Here is a 21,310-nt window from a genome sequence, read left to right as displayed (position 1 = left end):
CTCTCCAGTGACTCCAGTTTATGTCAAGTTGACATAAACCCAGCCAGCAGAGGGAGGTTTATTTGGTTTATTTGGAGAGAAATATGTCTATCATGATGGAGGGTGCATGACAGATTTCATGGCTGTGTGTGTGAGATATAGATTCCTTTATTATTATGACCCAAGAAGAGAGAATTCATGACTAAACCTGGGACAGAGATAACCTTTAAGGATTTACTCTACTGACATACTGCCACAGATATGCTTATATCCCAAAGGTTCCACAGACTACCAACACAGAGCCAACAACTGGGGATCTCACATCCCATTAGTTCCACAAACTGCCAATGTAACACAACCACCATGCTTAAACACAGGCCTATGGGGTACATTTCATATTCAAACTGTCATATCCAAGATACCAAAGGCAAAGGTTTAACAGGGTCCTTGCTATGGCTTAATGAGGGCTTCATGAGCCAGAGATGTCCTTGCTTTCCTCACATTTGGACCTCTCTTGCCATGTTTATTCAACAAGGTGAGGTTATAGCACCACCCTCACTTCCATTAGTGACTTTTGATTAGATTAAATGAAAAGGTCTGTTTGGTTCACTCAATTATCATATGCAGAGAAACACTGCATCATTAAGATTCAGCTTCAGGTTTCAGGTTCTTTGAGCTTTCCTTTCTTCCACACATTGCTATTTAGTGATCACAAAATGGCCAGAAATATTTCAGGCCATCATCTGGAGCCAAAGAGAGAGACCGTCAAGCACATAAGCAACCGAAGTCACATACCTACACTGAATCACTCTTTGCGGCCAAGACACTAGGCTGACTGGTTTAGCTACTACCTGCGTACTCTGTCCCTGGAGCTAAAAACCACATGCTGGTGGCAGTTGCTCATCCCCCAAAGAGACATCTCTGGAAGATATCTTGTTTGGAAATCACATCTACATGATTCACAGGAAGGTGTCTGTACCCTGGCTCCTAGCCAGTTTTGCCAATGAGCCTCATGCCATGATAGTCAGGGAGGTAGGGGGTAACCAGTGACATCTATAGGATCACCGAAAACTAAAATTCATTGTCATAGTTATTGTACAAGAGGTACAAACCAAAGGGCCCTTCTTCTTCTTCTTCTTCTTCTTCTTCTTCTTCTTCTTCTTCTTCTTCTTCTTCTTCTTCTTCTTCTTCTTCTTCATTTTTTAGCATCTGGTAAATCTCTCTTACTCTGGTATAAACGTCAAAGAGGAAGGACAGTTTAATAATGACTGAGGTGGAATTTCCCATAGCTCAGCATGTGGTCTGGAAGCTGCAGTGGACAAAGATAATGCAATAGTATTTGTGTGTGTGTGTGTGTGTGTGTGTGTGTGTGTGTGTGTGTGTGGTGATGCTACCAAGAGATTGATGCTGCCATGTTGCCTACAATGAATTTAGTGGATCTGTGAATTATGAAAAATTGGGAGGAGGTGACAGAGAAATGCCTCAGAGGTTAAGAAGCTGCTCTCTTCCAGAGGGTTCATCTCCCAGCTCCAATCATCTATAACTCTAACTCTAGGGCAGGTGACTTTACTCAGGCACCAGGCCCACGTGGAGCACACGGACATACATGTAAGCAAAAGTAAAACAAACAAACAAACAAACAAACCACAGGTTTTAGAAATTTGGCTTGGTGAAAACATTTTTCGTGGATAAAGTGTGAATCCACACAAGCTCAGCCACTACTGTCAGAGCACGATCAGTGGAACATCAGTGGCATTGCATTTCCACCACGTTGCTTCATTGACATTAAAGACATAGTTTCTCTTCTGAACTTCCTCCCTTATGATCTTTGAAGTTTTCAGCTTAAATGCAAATATCTGTAAAGGTTTCTGGAATCAACCCCCACAGCTGTTGAAACTGCACGGTTCCTACTCTGTTCCACTAATTAACACATTCATCATAAATAATTATAATTATTCATGAGAGCACCTTTAAACGCTTTCTTTCGGGGTAACAGTAGGGGCTATTTCTAAATTTCCGATCATCGCTTCCAGATTCCAGCATTTCTTGGTGTCAAGAAATCTTTGAGACAGGACCCGAAATTTTAGGATAATTCTGAAATGAATTCTTGTAAAAGGAAGGATATTTACAAGTTCAGTCAAATATCTAAGAACTTTTAAAGTCTGAAAATATTTTCATGGCATGGTGAAGTTAGAAAATTTTCTTGATTATGTTGAGCTTGAAATAGCACACAGTTTCTAGTTAATAAAGTGTAAACTTTTATTTGAAATCTGGAATTGAACAATACGGAAGCTCTAATTCATTCATCTATTTCTAATGTATATACGATTTTCTTGTGTACATATGGTTTACTTGTGTGTGTGTGCAAGAAATATTTGTGAGAGATATATGTAAGTGTGTGTGTGCAAGCATGCAGGTATAGAAGCCAGGAGACCTTGGGAGCCCTCCTCTATCACTTCCTGCTTTCTTTCTTTACATGGTCTTTCTGAACCTGGAGCTTGTGTACTTCTGCTAGACCGGCATTCAGCAAACCCCAGTGGTCCTCGTTTCCACACTTCCCACAACACTGGGGTTCCAGGCACATGTGAAACCACACAGGGTGTGGTTACATGGCTGTGGTACTGGGATCCAAACTCATGTCCTCAGGGCTGTACTGCAAGGGCTGTTACTCTCTGAGCTGTCATTCCAGGCCCTGGTTCGATTGTTGAACACCTAATTGCAACATCGTTTGAGGAATTGAAACCTATTTTGTACATGTAAATATCCATTGGTGCTTTTTGAAAGGCATCTGAAAATTATAAGCGGAAGAAAAACAGATTACAGGCTATTATGTATTTAATGATATGCAAATGCTGTTAAATGAGAGCATGATGGCATTACTGTTCTTTGGGGGAGGGTGGATTTAAACAATTCAAAATAACAGATGTCAATTTGTATGTGCTGTGATCTAACAATAATGAATTACAAATTAAAAACTGCACCTATACTGAATTGCATCTTGAGTTCGGCATAGTAATTTCATAATGGCAGGTTCACATGCAAACCGCCTACAGTTGAAATGCCTTACACACACACATAGTGGCTAGCTCTATAATCTTAGATTTATTCACTGTTTGGGTACGAGTGGTTTTTGTTTTTGTTTTTGTTTTCTGCATGTATGCATAGGTAGCACACATGTGCCTGGTGCTTGGAGATCATATATGTCATAGGATTCTCTGAAACCTGAGCTACCGATATTTGTGAGCTACTATGCGGGTACCTGGGAACAAAACCAAGGTCCTCTGCAAGAGCAGCGAGTGCTCGTAACCACTGAGCCATCCCTCTAGCTATTACTCCCACAGTCTTAGAGAGATTAAACAATTTAGAGTATGCTCTCTTACATGCAGAACTCAGTAGTTTTAACCAGGTTGGTAAAAACATTTCTGGAATGACATTTGTAGTGTAAAGCAAGTCAAAATACCCACAATCCATTGCCCAGATTCTCAGAAATCAGAGGAAGGAGTATGGGTGTGTCCATCCTTTCATTTCCAGGTCACTGGAGGTGTTTGCTTGGATAAGACAAACATGGGATATACTCACTTATATAGACCTATAAGATATGATAAACATAATGAAATCTATACACCTAAAAAAGATAATCAATTGAGCGGACATGGGGTAAGATGATCAATCCTCGTTTAGAAAGACAGATGGGATGTGCATTGAACGTATGACAGGAGTCTACTGAGCGCATCTGAAAGACTCTAACTAGCAGTGTTTTCAAAGCAAAGACTCATGACCAACCCTTTGGCAGAGTACAGGGAATCATAAGAAAGAAGGGGAGTTAGTCTGATGGGGAAAGGATAGGAGCTCCACAAGGACCAAATATATCTGGGCACAGGGTCTTTTCTGAGACTGACATTCAACCAAGGACCATGTATGGATATAACCTAGAACCTCCACTCAGATGTAGCCTGTGGTAGCTCAGTAACCAACTGGTTTTCCAAAGTGAGGGGAACAGGGACTATTTCTAACAGGAACTCGATGACTGGCTCTTTGGTCTCCCCACCCCCGAAGGGAGGAGCAGTCCTGTTAGGCCACAGAGGAGGGCTTTGCAGCCAGTCCTGAAGATACCTGATAAAACAGGATCAGATGAATGGGGAGGAGGTCCCCCCCATCAGTGGACTTGGAAAGGGGCACGGTGGAGATGAGGGAGGGAGGGACTGGGAGGGAATGAGGGATCGGGACATGGCTGGGATACAGAGTTAATAAAATGTAACTGATAAAAAAAATAAAATAAAATAAAATAAAAAAAAAAAAAGAAAAACGCATCTTAGGTCGGGCTGGTCCTTGAATGGTAGTGAACGCTGACCTGCAAAATTCCGTGATAGAACACGATTGACCCCTAGTGGTCATAAAGAGGACTACCCTCTTTACTCATCACTAGAAGACTTTTGAAAAAGAAAAATCTTAACTGCCATATCATTTCTACTTCATCCAATATCTGCCCCTGCCTTTGTGATTTCTAGCTATCCTTTAATATCAGCTTAATGTTTAATACTACACAGTTTTATTTCAATTATTTTAATATATTAGGAGAGGAGAGAGTGAGAGAGAGATTACAGTGTACAAATATCTTTTATTTATCTATTTTTACTTGAATCAAAATGAATTTTATGATAGGACAAAAGAATACTTTGAAAACACAGCTTGCTTTTTTAATGCATAAAACACTAACTCCCTCCAGAGGTTTTTACCTAGGGGGTATAAATAAATTTAGTCCTTTCTTAGGACTAAATTTTAGAATAGAACAAAGGAAAAGTAGAGATAGTCAGTTTCTTAAAACAACACCCCAGTCTAGGAGAGAGGGGATGGGGGAACTGGGAGGAGTGAAGGGAGGAGAGGCTATGGTCAGGATGTATTATGCAAGAGAATAATAAATAAAATAAATTTGGTAAATGGACAGGTCACAAAATAAAATCTTGTATCTTGAGGAAGAAAAAAATTCTGTGTCTGAAAACATCCTAACATATACATTGTATTTATTTTATTTACAATGTTGAATAGAAAATAAAATATGGAAGGAAAGAAAACAAACAAGCAACAAACCCTTAACAGACACTTTCAGGGAGAAATACAAAAAGAAGAAAGAAGAAAGGAAAATATTTGAATTGTTTCTTTCTGCCACTGATTAGTAAACAATAAAACCAACAAACCAAAATGGTGCATTACTTCAAAGGTTAAAGAGATGACATGTTTTGTTAGTTGATATTAGACATAATACAAAACAGCAGAAGCTCATGCTAAAAGGTTATAGAAATGTTTTTCTTTCTGTTTGTTGTGTCTATGCATTTGTATTCCTGTCTCTGTTTCAAGAATTCTTTTGATTTCATAATGGGTTTGCAACACAGACAAGTGTATGATCACTTATCACAAAGCCTTCTTGGGTCAGCAGTGCTACAGTAGCAACTGTTACCATAGCAACTGGGATGGGTTTAACTAGGAGAGAACAGAGCCCCATGCCTGGATAAGAGAATGATGAGTATGAGGTTGGGCAAAAAGAAGCACCCAGGATGGTAAAGATTATAAAGATAAAGAGATGCCTTATGTGCTCTGTATCATAGATTCTATTTTGAAATCAAAACTCACCCCACTAAAAATAAATAAATCACCTTAACAAAATCAGCAGAGGTAACTGGTAAGCAGTGACTTATTCAATCATTACTCTAGAATAAACACCAGTTGTCCTTGGAAGACTGTTAGCTTAGCATCAGAGAGAAGGAATAGAAATAGATCATTTTGTATTTGTTACAAAAGATTTGTAACAAATTTGTTACAAAAAGATTTGTTACAGAGGTTCTCAGGAAGATAATGTTATATAATTTAGACAGAACAAAGAGTTAATTTTTATATTTTTAATCCATAGATTCCTTAAGTAAGGCTTGGAAGGTAGAGGTAAACAAACAAAGAACAAGAAACAAAAACAAAACAAAGAAACCCGGTCTTCATGTAGTCTTTCCTGTAGCTTTCCAAAAGTGTACATTGTATAAAAAAATCATTCTGAGTAAGAAAATAAAACAAAAATCCCATGCAAATAAATTAAAATGTCTATCTAGCTGTATGCCAATGCCTTCAATGTGTCACCTCGTGGTGGGGAATGCCCAGGAGCCAGCACTATTGAGAATTTCCCACATACCTATGTCCTGGAGCCAGTTCCAACTGGCTCTCCTTGCTCTAACCAGCTCTCTGAAGGCATGCTGCTTCTTGAGTAGCTGTCCACAGTCCTGACAAGGATAGGTGCAACAACTATCCTTAAACAGACAGTGCACATTGTTCTCTTGTCTGTTTGTCAGAAGCAGATGCAATCATAGAGCACAGACACACCTGCAGGTAAAACGTCCACACATACACAAGATTAAAAATAAATAAACAGTAAGATCAGGGGCTGTCACTATTTCTGCATTTTTGTAGAAAGAGAGCTTTGGGGAAATCATTGCATTTTGAGCAGAAAAAGGCAGTGGACAGTGCATGGATATACGGCACCAAGGCAAGGTAGCCTTCTACTGTGTACACACTTCATCACGGAGGACCAATGGAAAAGTACTGCCATATGTGCACAGATCCTGGGTCACACATATCAGTCCTTGTGATTATCAAGCTTTTGTTTCACAATGAATAGGACCAAAGTGGTATCAAGACACTTGCTAGCTGATCATTTTTGTACGAGGAGAAAGAATATATGGGAAATGGGAGATAGAGAAGGTGTAAAGGGGAAAGAGGAGGTAGAAGAACCTTCCAACTTTCTTTGGTTAAAAGAAATGCCTATCCAGTGCCTCCCTAAAACTAGGCAGGATAAATTCCACAATGAAGATTCGAAAGAATGTATTAGGTCAAGGTTCTTTATACATCCTAAGTCAAAGAGGAAGCCTGTGAGTGTAAGATTTCCAATAAATATCTATTTGTCTGGATGGAAACTCCCATTAGTTTCAATTACCATATATTCAGCTATAAATTTAAGGAAATCAAGATCAAAATATAGAGTTCATTAACTTTTCCCTTATGTGACTCAGTGACTAATGGATTTAAATGGATGTAAACTTCATGGAAGTTCAGGAGACCATTTCTTTCACAACCCCAGTAAGTGCTTAATGGGAAATCCCAGTACATGGGGTGGCTTCCCCATTTGTTAATGAACACAACTAGAAGCAGTTAGTGGTTCCATTTGTTGGAGACAGGCTCGTAGAGATAAGAGAAGTGGCGTTGACAGACTGAAAACCCAAAGGTAGAACAACGACGACGGAACGGTAACAATTAGACAGAATGGCCACTGATTTAAAGACTAGCAGTCCTACCTGTCTCTTAGGGGTTATGGCACAGAGACAAAGGATATTATGACTAATAAGGATGGTACCAACTCATTAGGATATGTACAAAACAATACAGCTTCATACCTTATTTAATAAAAGACAACATAGAAGTCGTACAATGTACCTTTGCGATGTTCCATTGGGGTAGACTATTCATTCAGAACACCTGGTCTCCCAGATTTTCTTTCCAAAATATAATTTTTATTATATAATACCATGCAACTTAACCTGCCTCCGCCCTTTATTCTATAATGTCTAATTCTACAGTATCTCTCGTGGACACAGAAAGTATGTCTCTTTTTTGTCCTCGTGATCTATGGGGTTTCCTAGCACACAATTTTAATATGTTCCACATATCAGCCCTCCCCGTTTCAGTCACGAAACAGTACAGAATTGGATCAGCGACACAGTTCAGACTCGTCAGTGCTACTGTGATTCTGTACACTGTAAAGGTCTGCTTTCCAGATTTGTCGCTGAAGTTCATGTTCCGCTCTAAGATGCAGCGGATGAGCACCATCACGTGGAAGGGGGTGAAGCATAGGACGAACGTCAACGTGATGCCAGCAAGCAACTTTATGATTCTTCTCTTTTCGCCGTCCTCCGTGGCTTGGTTGTGTTGCACAGCTCGGTAGACTTTATGGTTACATATCATGATGGTGATCAAGGGTATTGCATAGCCCATGCATGTCCTAAACAGGTTGAGGTTGATCTGCCAGATCTCCAAGGGGTATTTGTCATAGCAGAGAGTGAAGTTAGACTTCTCTGCATCACAGTACTCAACACTTGTTTCATCTTTCCACAGGAGGATAGAGTTGAAGATGGATTCCAATATCCAGATAGCGAGGCTAGTGGTGAATGCAAATCTTCTCGTTCTCAGGAAAGAAAACTTTAGAGGGTAGACAACTGCTAAATAGCGGTCCAGGGCGATGCACGTGAGAAATGCTGTGCTACTGTAGAAGTTCATGTACGTGAAGAAAACACTTCCTTTGCACAAGGCGGGGGAGAAAGTCCAGTTGTCTTTATTCCAAGTGTAATTGATCCACAGAGGTAGAGTCAATGCATACAGCAGATCCGACAGTGACAAGCTGAAGAGGTAAATTCCTAGTTCATTTTCCTTCTTTGCTTGCAGAAAGGACACACATAAGGATCCAAGGTTGGCTGGAACGCTGACTATAAACACAAATATGTAGACCACTGGGAACAGATAGTGGTCCAGGTCATGCTGTTCTTCAACACACGTGCTGTTCATCGTCATTTTTTATGGTGGCAATTACATCACTTCTTAGGCCGTAAACAGGGAAAGGAAGCCTTGCTGTGTAAGTTTCCAATGTTAAATTCTCTTCACTAGTTTTTTTTTTTTTCTTGTAGGTTTTCCTTGATTTTTGAAGTTCTAGTGAACTCAATGCATGTAGAGAGTGGTTATCGGTCAATTTTTACACACACTATCGCTACTAGAAGTCAGGATCCAGGCTCCTGAGGGTGATTTAAAGCGATTAATGGAATTAAGCCACCAGAAGTCTTTGTGTTCAATAGCATGGGGTGTTTAGCTTTCTTGAAAGGTTATGCCCTCTCAATTTGTGCTTTAGAATCTTACAGGAGATTGGAGATGGGTGCAAATATGAGCACACAGGCTTTATTCTCATACCGTTTGGTGTTCTTTGAAAGTGTCTTGTTTCTGTAATGAAAGATGAACTAGAACAGGTTAGAGGTTTATAAAGTATATAACCTTATTACAATCATGATTCTGGGGCAGTCTTATTTCATTTATTGACAATAACAAATATTTTAAAGTACAAAAAAAGTGTTTAACTAAAACAACTAATGGACTTTAGTAAATAAACTATCCGATGGGGATGGTTTGCCTATTTCAAATAAGAATTACTCAAAAGAAGTTATAATATAGAGAATTATATTTCTCCCTGGACAATATCTAACAACCATAACCAAAGTTTTTTAAACAATTAAAGCCATTTTGGTGGCTGAAATTAGAATGTTATTTAGTTGGTTGTGATGAGAAAATGCTACTTTATTGTGTTGCTTTGGAGTGTTCTTAAACTACATGCTTACATGACTTAGAAGTTTCAATTTAATATACATCAGTAAAAAGGATTTCAGAAGTCACATTATTAAAAAAATATTTCCATAACACAATAGAGTGGAGTTTAATAAAATATAGTTTGTTGAGCGTTAATACACAGTCATTCCTCTTCTGTTTGTCTTTGTTTCTTATGAAATGTAGTTCACAGTGTCTCACACATATTCCATACGTGAGGAGACAGAACCATCTCAGCTCTGAGGAAATGTTGCGATTATCAACTTTCATCCATAGAGCTGAGGTTTTTCCTTTGTAAAGTGACAATGTCATAGAGAAGTGCTCCCAATTCTTTTACTTGTAGGATCTCTTGGTAATTTAGATGGTTTACATGATGGGACCATTTGTTGTATGGGAATAATATTCTGGCCATCAGTACCTTTCTCTTTCCAAGTGTAGACAAGTTCTATACACAAAAAGACTTTCTATCACAAGGGCATGATCCTGGTGCTGGAATACATCTAGGATACATCTGACTCTTAAAAGGGAACAGTATAACTCCCCAAACCTTCTGGTTTTATCATACCTAATGATATGAATCAAACATGCAGAGCAGCCTGTTAAATCAATAGCAAAATGTTTGTGATGAAAACAGAAAGCAGAGCTGAGGAGCAGGAGGTGATATGCTGGAGATAGATGTGGGTGGAAGAGACAAGCAGGGCCTCTGGATTACAGAAACAGAATTCACACCAGGAAGGCAGAAAGCGCCTTTTTACCATCACACACACTGGGATTTAGGGGGCTCTGGCTTCTGAGAAAGTGCAAACCAGAAAAGAGACTCACATGTTCCAGAGACATTTACAGACAACAAAGAAAAGCTGGCAAGCTTTTTTACTTTGGCCTGCTTTATGCAAGGAGCTAAAGAAAAACAATCTTCCCCCGAGTGTTCATAGAATCTAGCGGAGCCTCACTTAGAAAGGCTCTGAGTCTTCATTGCTAGTTTAGTTTGTTTGACCTACTTATAATAGTTCAATCTTATTAACCACCAGGGAAATATGAATGAGGCAGCACTAACATACTCACCAGAGTAAAGTGCAAAGCAGAAAATAGCAAGTTTGGTGGTGATGCAGAATACCCAAACCCACACATATGTGAAGCTGGAAAATTTACGCATGATCTGGCAATCTTGTTGCTAAATGAATACATATACGTTTGCTAAGCAGCAGGCACTAAGATTAGAATGTTTAGAGTACCATGTCTGTAATATACACCAACTAGAATCCCCATTAGCAGTAGAATAGATCATTAGCACCTATACACCAGTGATGTTTTTTGTTCTAAATAAAATTATAATGTTGAAGCTTAATAACACAATGATAATAGACAAGACTACACAACAGAGGTCATATTATGTGACAAAGCCAGCTAAAGCTCATGCTAGGAGTCCGGACAGCGATTACCTTTGGCAGGTTCAGGTGACACTGAAAAAGGGTGTGAGGGGACTTCTGAGAGTTCGATAGTTTCATAACATGGTTGCTGGTTGACTGAGCATGTCCGGTTCATACAATTAATTATCAAGCTGTACACTTGCTTTGAGGAGGTTCAGCTTGTACAGACTGATTAGATTGTATTCTTAGGACATGCACATTTGTCTGCACATGTGTAATGTTGTAAATGAAGTGTTAAGTGGTGGAAATGGTTGTGGTGATTGGGGACAGAAAGCATCTTGACAACATGTTTGACATGGAGATGGTGCATGTAAGCCTTCCTAAGAAATATAATTTACTTATTTTTTCTTACATGAAAATCAATAAAAATAATGTGAACAGTATTGGAAAAGTTCACAGAAGATATGGATTAAATGCAAAGCATGGGACTCTTAAGGCACCCTGAAGAAATTAACATAGATTTCTCTCATGAAGAAGGCTTTCTCAGCCTGCGCTTCAAAGGATCCCACAGATAGGAGCCCTAGCAAATATGACCTCATCAAACATACCCAAGAGAGAGGGAAGGGGAAGGAAGAGAAGAAAGGGAGGGGGCAGAGACTCCTAGAGAACGAGGTACACAAAAGCTTTAGAGATAAATGAATACACACGTAACATGAAGCATACATATTTAATCAGTTTAAAGAGATAAAAGACGGAATCAAACACATGATGATTGAAGAGAAATAAAAATAACAGCTTGGGGGAGGATTAGCTCACTCCCGTAATTCCAGTATTTGGGAAGCTGTGGCTTAGGGCATCATCATCAATTTGCAAGCAGCCTGGGCTGTAGAATGAAGTCGTGTATCCAAAGGGGGGGAGTGGGGAGGAAGAAGGGAGGAGAGAGAGGATGTAAAAATAGAATAGTTATATTTTCTCTAAATATTAGAGTAGACTTTGTTGGAATAAAAATGCAAGAGGAAAAATTACTCAAAAGAGAGCATTGTTACATAAAACTAAGAAAATAAAAAAAAATATCAGTGTAAAAGAAACAGACACCATCAAAGATCCATGGAGTGTAAACTGAAAAGATCAGTTTAGAGCTCCATAAAGGAAGAAAGGGGAGATTAGTGAAGAGCAGTGTTCCCAAACATAATGGCTGATTGATTTCTAAAACTTATGAGAGACATGTAGTCCTGTGACCTGTGAAGCTTGGTGCCAGATGGGACAAAGTTAGACACACTAGATCAAACTGCAGAGACCAAGAACTAAGTGGGGGGTGGAGTGGGGGGACACAGAGGGCTTATCAGTAGCAGTCATTGAAACCAGATGATAGAGTATCCATGTTTCTATAATCTAAGAAAATGAATGTCATCCTATAATTATACTGTAAGAACCAGAACAAAATCTAGACATTGGCAGGTAACTGCCACTCAGAAAATTTACTCCTCAGTTCTTGAAAAACCCTTTAAAGGCTCTTGGTGAAGACAGAAAATGAAACTCTGTGATCTGAACCACATGAAGGAAGGGCTGACTGCAAAACTTGCTAAGGACAGGGCACTTGAAAATGGCAACATCACACCCCCGGGTAGGCTTCTGCATCTAAGGGAAAAACATCTAAACTATAAACGTTTCCTCTCTTGAGACCAGGACCAAGAATGGAAGGGTGGGCAGCGGGGGCCTCTTTCTTTTGTGTGTTACTAAATAAATTATGTTTGTCTCAACGAAAGCAAAGACAGAGAAAATTATTCTAGTAAGGTTTTAGAGTTTTCAACAGGATGAATTTTTTTAAGCTATAAAAGCATTTCCTGCCTTGTACCCACCAGCCAGGGTGGCTTGATAAAGCAGATAGCATCTTGTCTGTTGAGCAACAGAGGCAGTACAAGCTTGTGGTTGCTTTTTCAAAGGTTCCCAAAGTTCTTGGGGAATCTGTGGTTCGTCTAAGTTTGTTTCCTCCCATGTTAGTGCTCATGTCATTGGTTTGCTATGAGGGTTAAAAGAGATGGCCTATGATGCCAAAACCCTAACACAGAGAAAGCCTTCACTATATGTTAACTTCAGAAATGTGCTGTTTTCCCTTCTACTGTCCCACAAGCCATCCTTGACTGTCAGGCAGGAGCATTACAGGGTGGTCTAGGGAGTTGGTACATGTAATGCCAAGCCTTGTAGATAGCACTTATTAATTCAATGGAAGTACTTTTAAAAAATAATAGTATGAACAAGACATTATTACTGCACTTTTCCAAATGAGAAAATATGGATGAGTTAAAGTTAAATCTTGTGAAGTGCCAAAAAGACAATCTATGGCATAGCTCTAGAAGTAACATAATTTATGACAATAGCTAAAAGCAAACTGTTCCCATACAATGTTACAGAAACACTCGATTTCACCTATAAGCTTACTTGCTGTTTCTGAGGTCTTCACATGTTTCTGATACTATGACAGTTATTCAATTAACAAATAGTTACAACTGATGCTTACTGGCACTAGGGACATACAGCAACCTTACCTGATTTCCGATCCATGTAAAAACTATTTCTAGACCTCTGCACTAGCGAGGAGATTCTAGTGGCAGGCAGCTCTCCCGCCAGGGATGGCAGAGCTTCTTCCTAAACCATCAGTTTGCCAAAAGGCTGCATCCTGAAGAGAGCTGAGCACACATGGTTTCTCCTACACCCACATCGTCACCTATCCAGTTCTAAGTCTGAGTTCTGATACCCCCTTACCGCCACTCAAAGTAGAAGAAACCATGTGTCTTCCTCATTTCTATCTCTTTCACAAAGCTTGGTCTTATTACACTCACAAAGCCTAAACCAGATGAAACATTACAGACACTGTTGATTGTTATGCCAACGGGTGCAATCTACTTTGAAATCCTGTTCTAGTTTTTAATCTCATACTCACCCCTGTTTCTGGAGTGATGCTTCTCTTGATTGAGGAGGCTGGCAAATCTGCTTGTATCAAGAAGAGAAACCAGTAGTGTTGCGGAGACAGGAAATTGCACTCATATTTTGTCATAAGCCAATGAGGAAGCAGCTCTTTAATGAGGAGGCTTACTTTATCTGAGTTCAAACAAAAGGATCCCTTCAATTCTTTAATTGATGTTTAGGTCATTTATTGTGGTGTAATGTTCAAAACTCGTTTCTCATTGTATTGTAATTATAAATGTATCCTTACAAGTATACCTTTTTATTTTCTTATATATGTATGTGTGTAATGTATGAACATATATGTGTGTAATGTATGTAATGTATGTGCAGGTGTGTCACCAGGATAAATACTTTTGAAAACTAGAAAAGGATGTCAAGAGTCCTGCTTTCTCTCTCTCTCTGCCTTATTTCTTTGGAGTCTCTTACTGATTCTGGACCTAGACTAGTGGCTAGCAAGCTCCAGCAACCTTCCTGTCTCAGCTTGTCTCGCTGCATTGGGGTTACAGGCATATACACAGCTATGCACAGCTTTTTACCTCGACACTGGGATGCAAGCTCAGCTCTTCCTGCTGTGCAGCAAGCACTCTTACCCACTGATTAATCTCTACAGCCTCTGATTTCTCATTTTTCTTAATAGGATATGTTGCAATTATTTAATCCCTTCTTTTCTCTGTCTTGTCCGTACATCTATGATATTCTTAGTGTACAGTGATTGTGAGGATGTCTACATAGGCCCTGACTAATACCCAGAAAGAAGCATACTACCACGTAAGCAGGGACCACTTAGTGACAACCTGGGCGCAACAGAGGCACAGATAAGCACTTAGAGATACGCGTAAATAAGCATGAGTCATTTGGATGTGTGAGAATGAGGAGGATACTGTGGATTAGTTTGGGATGAGTTGGTTCATGGAAATAAAACAGAAGGGGTAAATGGTTGTGGTGAATACAGTAGTTTAATAGCAAAAATAAGGTGGGGATATGAGAGGGTCAAGATGGCCACCATTGTGGAAACCCTTTTCTTTTCTTCTGGGGTACCAATAGGATTAGATGTATAGTATTTGATTACAGCATCATTTTCTCTTCTAGTAATCCTCTGAGAATAGAAAATAGTGATTGTTAAAAGCAGCTAATGTGTGTGGCTCAGGCAAATAGATAATCATGATACTTGAAAATGTGGCTTTGAGTGCTATAGATTATTATTTTAAAACACTAATGCAATACTTAAACAAGCTGTAGTTTAATGCACAAGTAAAATTAGTTTCTAGAACATGCTACTTTTAAGAAAAGATTGACATCATTTCAAAACTGTTTTCCAATAAGCTTTGTTTAGAAATGAAGGCAAGAATATTATAAGTATGAAATCAGTTTAGAGTGGAAAATTCTAACTTAATTTTAGGCTTTAGCCAGACTATACCAAGTCTGAATTTGTTAATGGAAAAATGTGATCTTGTGATATAGCAAAGACTTTTTTCCTCTTCGAGTTAACTAGGGTATATCAGGAATGTAAAGGCTTTTGAAATTTTCTTTGTATGACTTTAAGAATCATAAAAATATGCCTGGCTGTGGTGGCTCATGCCTTTAATCCCAGCACTTGAGAGGCTGGGGAAGTTGGATCTCTGAGTTGGAGGCCAGCCTGGTCTACAGAATGAGTTCCAGGACATCTAGGTTACACAGAGAAAGCCTGTCTCAAAACAAACAAACATACAAAAACCAAAACCACAAAATAATGAATTTGTAAATTATTCAAGGGCTTGAAAATAGTATGTAGTAACTGAAAACTTTAAGACATATTGTCATTAAGGTGATTAAAAATTAAGATAAAATGTAAAAGCAGAAGAAGGAGGAGGAGGAGGAGGAGGAGGACTAAAGCTCAAAGCTTCAGGGATCATTTAACACAGCACTTTCTTTGCAGCCAGGGGATCCGAGTTCCATCCTCAGAACCAGTTTAAAAAAAGGCAAGGGTGCTTGTGCGTGATCAAAACGCCGGTATTGGGAAGGCAGGAACAAGCAAACTTTGGGTTAAGAAAAGACTTGTCTTAAATTTAAAAAGAAAGAAGAAAAACAAAGGCAAGAATGATGGTGCCTGAGGAACAATTCCCAGGGTGGTCCTCAGGCTGACACATGCATTTGCACACACACAAACACACATATGAATTTGCACAATACATGCACACACACACACACACACACACACACACACACACAGAAATAGGGGGATTAAAAATTTACCAAAATGAAAATAATAGTTTCTGTTTACTCATGATGACACTCCCCAAATCTATTTTTATGCTTCGTTTTGCACATTTGTCTAACTATTGTGTCTATTTCATGGGTATCTCATGATTCGTACAATATCTGATTTTACCTAGATAGACCATACTGCTGTTTTTAGAGACAGATTATTTTCAAATCCATATCATATATCTATTTATTCTTCAAACACTAAGAAAAAAAAGAGGATGTAGCAAGAGAACATGAGAAACACAAACTTTCACTTCTGCTTAAATAGGGGAAAAATGTTAGTGACCAAACCTTGCTTACTTCACACAAGGAGACAGTCACCAACTATTACGGACTCTGCATTTTGTTTAGTTAAAAATGTAGCAGTAACATATTTTAATTACAATGGTATTAAATGAATAGTTGGGAGATTTCCAGAGCCCAGATACATCGAGGTATTTTAACAATATAAAGGCTGAATCAATGAACAGTTATTCAAAACACTGGCCTTATGGAATCAGAATTATGGGGCAGACAGTGTGGGCGATTATTTTGCTGATGAAGGTCTTTTTCTTTTTCTTTTTCTCTCTTTTAAAGCTGCACCAGTTGTCTGGTGCAATTTCTAAGATTAAAAGAAGCGAGCAAATATGGCAGCATCAAGTTCTGAGATCCTGTTACGTATTCTCATTTTTTTATTTTTACAGTTTTAATTGGTCATTTTGTGTTTGTTGCATAGAGAGAAAGGATTCTTGGCAGAAAGTAAGAGGGGGAAAAGGCTATAAATTTAGCCTCAAAAGAGGCACTGAAAAGAATGGAAAGCATGGTGTCCTGGACTACTTGCCTGGGGAAATGCTGCAGAGATAGTGAAGCTTTATCTAAATTCAGATGTGACATATGCATAAAGTATGGGGTCTTAGAAAATTAAGTACAAAGAAAACTAATATATGTTAAGTATTTTTATTAATTACATACTGTTAGGGTAATTTGGATAAATGAGGTTAAATAAAATATACCATAAAGGTTAATGTTCAGTTTTAACCGTAGTGTGGCTGATAGAAAAGTCCAAATGATGTCTGTGTTTACCATTCTCTCTCTATTGGACAGCACTGTGTTGGACGTTGAAATACTTTCTCTGCTGAACTGTGCTGTGGTTTGAACATGGAATATGTCGCAGTGTGTACGTGTGAGCACTTGGTCCCCAGTGGTGGTGCTGTATGGGGAAGGCTGTGAAGCCCTTGGTGGAGGATGTGGGCCAGTAAGAATGGGTCTTGAGTAGCCCCATTTCTTGTTCATGCTCAGTTTCCTGGTTGTGGACACAAGGTGACCAGTCATATCACACCCTGATGCCATATCATCCCCATCATGATGAATTATACCCTCTTTCACTCTATGACAAATAAACCCTTTCTTGCTTCTTGTCAATTATTTGGTTACAGTGACAGAAAAATAAAATAATTGACAGTTTCTTCACACTTAGGAGCGAGGTAGACTTGCTAGATTGCTCTCTGACAAAACATACTGCAGCTAAAGCATGGGAGCAAAACTGGGGCTGCCTTTTCATTGCTTGAGCAAATCTGTGCAGTAAACATCGCTGGCAAATGAACTTCGTAGAGGAGGCAGTTTTCAAAGTTGGAGAATTTGTTGTAATGATCACATTTGCCAAGGATTCTATTAAGCCAGAATTCTTTGCTGTAAACACAAACTGTGTTTGTGACTTGTAAAGCAGTCAGGCTCTGGTCTGTGATCAATGCAGAGCCCTGAGGAACAGGCTTGTAAAATTGGTTAGAGACAAAGAACAGAAAAGACATTCTGGTTAGTTTAGCACTGCTGAACCCACTGTGCTGGGCCCTTAAGGACACGTTAGCTACAGTCTCTGTGGCACTAACTCTTCTTGACTCTTTGGGTTCCAATGTGATCTATCCACTCTGCAAGCTTCTGGCCACCCTTCCAAGGTCAAAGAACAGTTTCAAATACCTGACTGAAAGAGTCTGGTTACTGCTGTAGCCTGTGCTGACAGCAGCAAGAGGGAGAAGCTGCTTTCTTCATTCTTGGAGGTGGCATAATTCTGCCTCCCACCACTCTAACCACGAGATTCAGTGACAGGTCTGGATGACGATAGTACCAAAAAAACAAACCTCAGAGCAAAACAATGGCTGGTGAAACACCTCTGTGAGTATAGGTGCCCACCACCAAGCTTGGTGACCTGAGTTTAACCCCTGGGAGCCATGTGGTAGGAGAGAAGCTCTGACTTGTATGGGTGCAAGTTTTTAAGGGACAACACAACTTATTCCTAAGGTAATTATGGAATGGCCTATGTTCCCCAAAGCCCTAGTGTGTGCCTTCTCCTTGACACTCTGGTGTTGTAGGAGCTTGAGAGGGAACTCAAATGGTTCTATGCTTCCCGCTAAAGGGAATTTTAGAGAAACTTTCTCTTCAGCCTTTTACACAGTATTTTCTTCAATATTAGGGGACCCAGAATTCCCGGGACAGTTCATAACTTTTTGAACAATTTAGTGTTACCTGCTTGGGATCTGTTCACTGGCAGTGGAAGATAACTTTACGATAGTTTCAAGGGAGCATAAATTTACTTTCCCCATCTTTGAGTCCTAAGAATTAAACTGAGACTACAGGGCTTAAGAAAATGAAGTCTCCCCCCACTCAGGTTAATAACTTATATGCTGAATCAGACCAGAACTTGTAAAATGTGGTTATGCAGAGCGGACACCAGACATGTCCAACCTTTTCATATTGTGACACTGTTGTCAGCTACAGACTTCACTCTTGAGATCTGCACAATTGAGGTTTTTTTTTTTTAATCATAAAAAGCCTCAATATGTCTTAAGCTTATCCATAATTTCGTGTTTGGCTGCTTTCATAGCTATCATCTACTACTGTCTGCAGGCCCAGGTTGGATGTACTTGGAAGAGTAACTGGATAGAGAAGTGTGAGTAGGAAGGTAAGGGTTACTGTAACAAGTACTGGCAAACATTGCCACTTTCTATATTTTAGTCAGGGCATCTCTCATAAGTGAATTTCACATTCCTTGAAGAAACAATAAAGGTCAGAGTATCCTAGACCTACTGTATGTTTTAGGTCTTTTAACTCAAGATGGTAAATAATTCATAGCGACATTTTGGGTGTATAATCAATCGTATTCTTAATTCTTTTAAGGCTAAAAGCCCTGCACAGAGCAGAGTACTTAACTGAAAGAAAACCTTTGTCAGATAGCATTCGCTAAGTGTGTAAGAGCATCCAACTAAGATTTCCTGAGTGCCTATTATCTTATCTTATCCGGAGTTCCCTGACTTACTGTTCTCTACTCACGTTGGTTCGGAAAAATTCAGGGTCCTAAAGCCAAGCAACTCAACCCAAATGACCGCTGAAGTGGCTTAACTGGTTGCTTAGTTTGGGGCTCCAAGCCAGGTCCTCCTTGCTGTTTGCTACTGAGAATGAGCTACTAGGGTAGGACCAATCGCAGTCCTCTCCTTCACTTCCCGTCCACCAGGTGAGGTAGGAAGAGCGGTCACTCATTACACGCAGAGAGCCGCACCGCGTCTTTGACACAGAAGTGACAAGGCAAACCTCGCTCAACCCCTCCCCGCTGAACAATACCGCGGCCGCGCGGACAGCCCGCCGCCCTCCCTAAAGATGGCGAAGGCCGCTCCAGCCGCCCGCAGTTCTTCCTTCCGGAGGCGATCGGGCCCGCCTCCCTGGGCGCCGCGGTCACGTGACCCGCACAATGGCTCGCAGCCGACTTAAGGCTTCCCGGCAACGGCAAGCAAAAGTCATGACCGCCGCCGCGGGCTCGGCGTGCCGTGTCGCGGTGCCCTGGCTGTTGTGGTGCGCGATGCTGGCGCCCGGCGGCGCCTACGTGCTGGACGACTCCGACGGGCTGGGCCGGGAGTTCGACGGCATCGGCGCAGTCAGCGGCGGCGGGGTGAGCGCGGGGCCGGCGGGAGGCGAGGGTTCTCCCGAGCGCGGGGAATGCCGGGGTCGCCCCGTCCCACAAGCCCCCGCGGCGTTGCCCGGCAAACGGACGCCGCTTCCCGCACGCCGCTCGGAGCCGAGCGCAGGCTGGCGGCCGGGAGGCACGGACCGTGCGGCCGCAGTCTCGAGGGCGCAGGTGGACTCGAGGGAGCCCTCGCTCGGATGGCCTCGCCCTGGTGGAAGGGTCGCCTCAGAAGGAGCCCGGGCGGGAACGCGGAGCCTCCGCGGGGCGCTTTAGTGGTTCTCATCCTTCCTAGGGAGTTAGCTGGTTGGGGCCCAGGGTCGGAAGCCATGGACCGCTAGTGGGTGTTTGGCGACCCTTCCCGAGCAGCGAATAGTACAGTCTCCCTCCCGGTATGACTGTTGCCTCATGGACACGTTAACGGTTGTGTAAGGTCTGAAGCTGTCAGGGATATTGTGTTTAAAGAGAGCCATCTTCATCCACTAACAGAAACTGCTCTGGGGCTATGCAGTGTGTGAGGGAATGAGGAAACTGGCTCTCTTAGGTGCATCATAATCGCCAGGTGTGCTGGTTAAAATTTGACTTCCTCTCTCATTTTGGTTTTGTAATAAACACCAGTTAATTCTCAGAAGAGGAGGTCTTGAGAGAGATTTGATTCAAAGATCCTCAGGATTTCTTTTAAGTTGAAACCTTAGACTGTTAGATCTGCAGAAAAGTTAGGAATACAGTATAATGTGCTCGCATACTCCAAGGTGTGCGTCCTAATCAACAAATATCTTTATTCTCAGTACAGTTTCTCTCTCTCTTTTTGATTTACATTTAGAACAGCCAGTATTTCATCAAAAATCTTCCCTTTTGATATCGTTGTGATATTAAATCGAAGTGCATAGGCTTTTTTTAATAAATGAAATCTCTAGTTTTGCTTATTTAGCTCAATTTTAAAGTATTAAAATAATTTCATAACCTGGTGTGATGGAGGAAGCTCTTTGATCCCAGCACCCAGGAGGCAGAGGCTGATGGATCTCTGAGTTTGAGGCCAGCTTGATGGCCAGCCAAATGCAACAATGAAACCCTGTCTTTTAAAACAATCCCTTGAGAACCTAGAACCGGAAATTCATTTTTATTTCTAAAGATTTATTTTAATGATGTGTGTGTGGGATTCTATGTACATGTGAGTGCAGGTACTTGTAGAGACCAGAAGTACCAGCTCATTGTGAGCTGCCATCACTGCAGCCTCTAGAGCAGGTAATTCTTATCTGATCTATAAAATATAATGAATGAAGATTGTTGAACATTTTATTTACATACCAGTTTAAGTGTGTGTGTGTGTGTGTAAAATTCTTGTTACCTAACACAGTTTGTAGCGGTATTTAGATTGCTCTCGTTTCACCTTCACATTTTTCGAGAAAGCTTAAAATTTGCTGCA

The 21,310-nt window shown here is 40.5% G+C and overlaps 2 protein-coding genes across 4 annotated transcripts in view; one reads left to right on the top strand and one right to left on the bottom strand.

Moving 5' to 3' along the window:
* Positions 1-4,673: 4,673 nt before the first annotated feature.
* Gpr65 (G protein-coupled receptor 65) lies at positions 4,674-13,760 on the bottom strand. The gene is made up of 2 exons (XM_060387998.1): positions 13,687-13,760; positions 4,674-9,000 (listed from the first exon to the last, which is right to left on the bottom strand). The coding sequence occupies exon 2, from the start codon at positions 8,578-8,580 to the stop codon at positions 7,567-7,569; it is 1,014 nt and encodes a 337-aa protein (XP_060243981.1). The 5' UTR covers positions 8,581-9,000; positions 13,687-13,760; the 3' UTR covers positions 4,674-7,566.
* A 5,881-nt stretch (positions 13,761-19,641) lies between these two features.
* The window catches only part of Galc (galactosylceramidase), a 58,486-nt gene continuing 56,817 nt past the window's right edge, over positions 19,642-21,310 (top strand). The window contains exon 1 of one of the 3 annotated variants that reach the window (XM_021641714.2): positions 19,642-19,872. In XM_021641714.2, coding sequence (XP_021497389.1) covers positions 19,675-19,872 — 198 coding nt within the window. In that variant the 5' untranslated portion in view covers positions 19,642-19,674. Of the gene's footprint in view, positions 19,873-20,039; positions 20,277-20,302; positions 21,130-21,310 lie in introns of those variants that run through there. The other 2 variants (XM_060387997.1, XM_060387996.1) reach the window with 2 other exon arrangements.

This window comes from Meriones unguiculatus, chromosome 7 (genome assembly GCF_030254825.1).
Source record: "Meriones unguiculatus strain TT.TT164.6M chromosome 7, Bangor_MerUng_6.1, whole genome shotgun sequence".
Classification (NCBI taxonomy): domain Eukaryota; kingdom Metazoa; phylum Chordata; class Mammalia; order Rodentia; family Muridae; genus Meriones; species Meriones unguiculatus.
The sequence above is the reverse complement of the archived record's forward strand: the minus strand, read 5'-3'. Positions and strand labels throughout refer to the sequence as shown.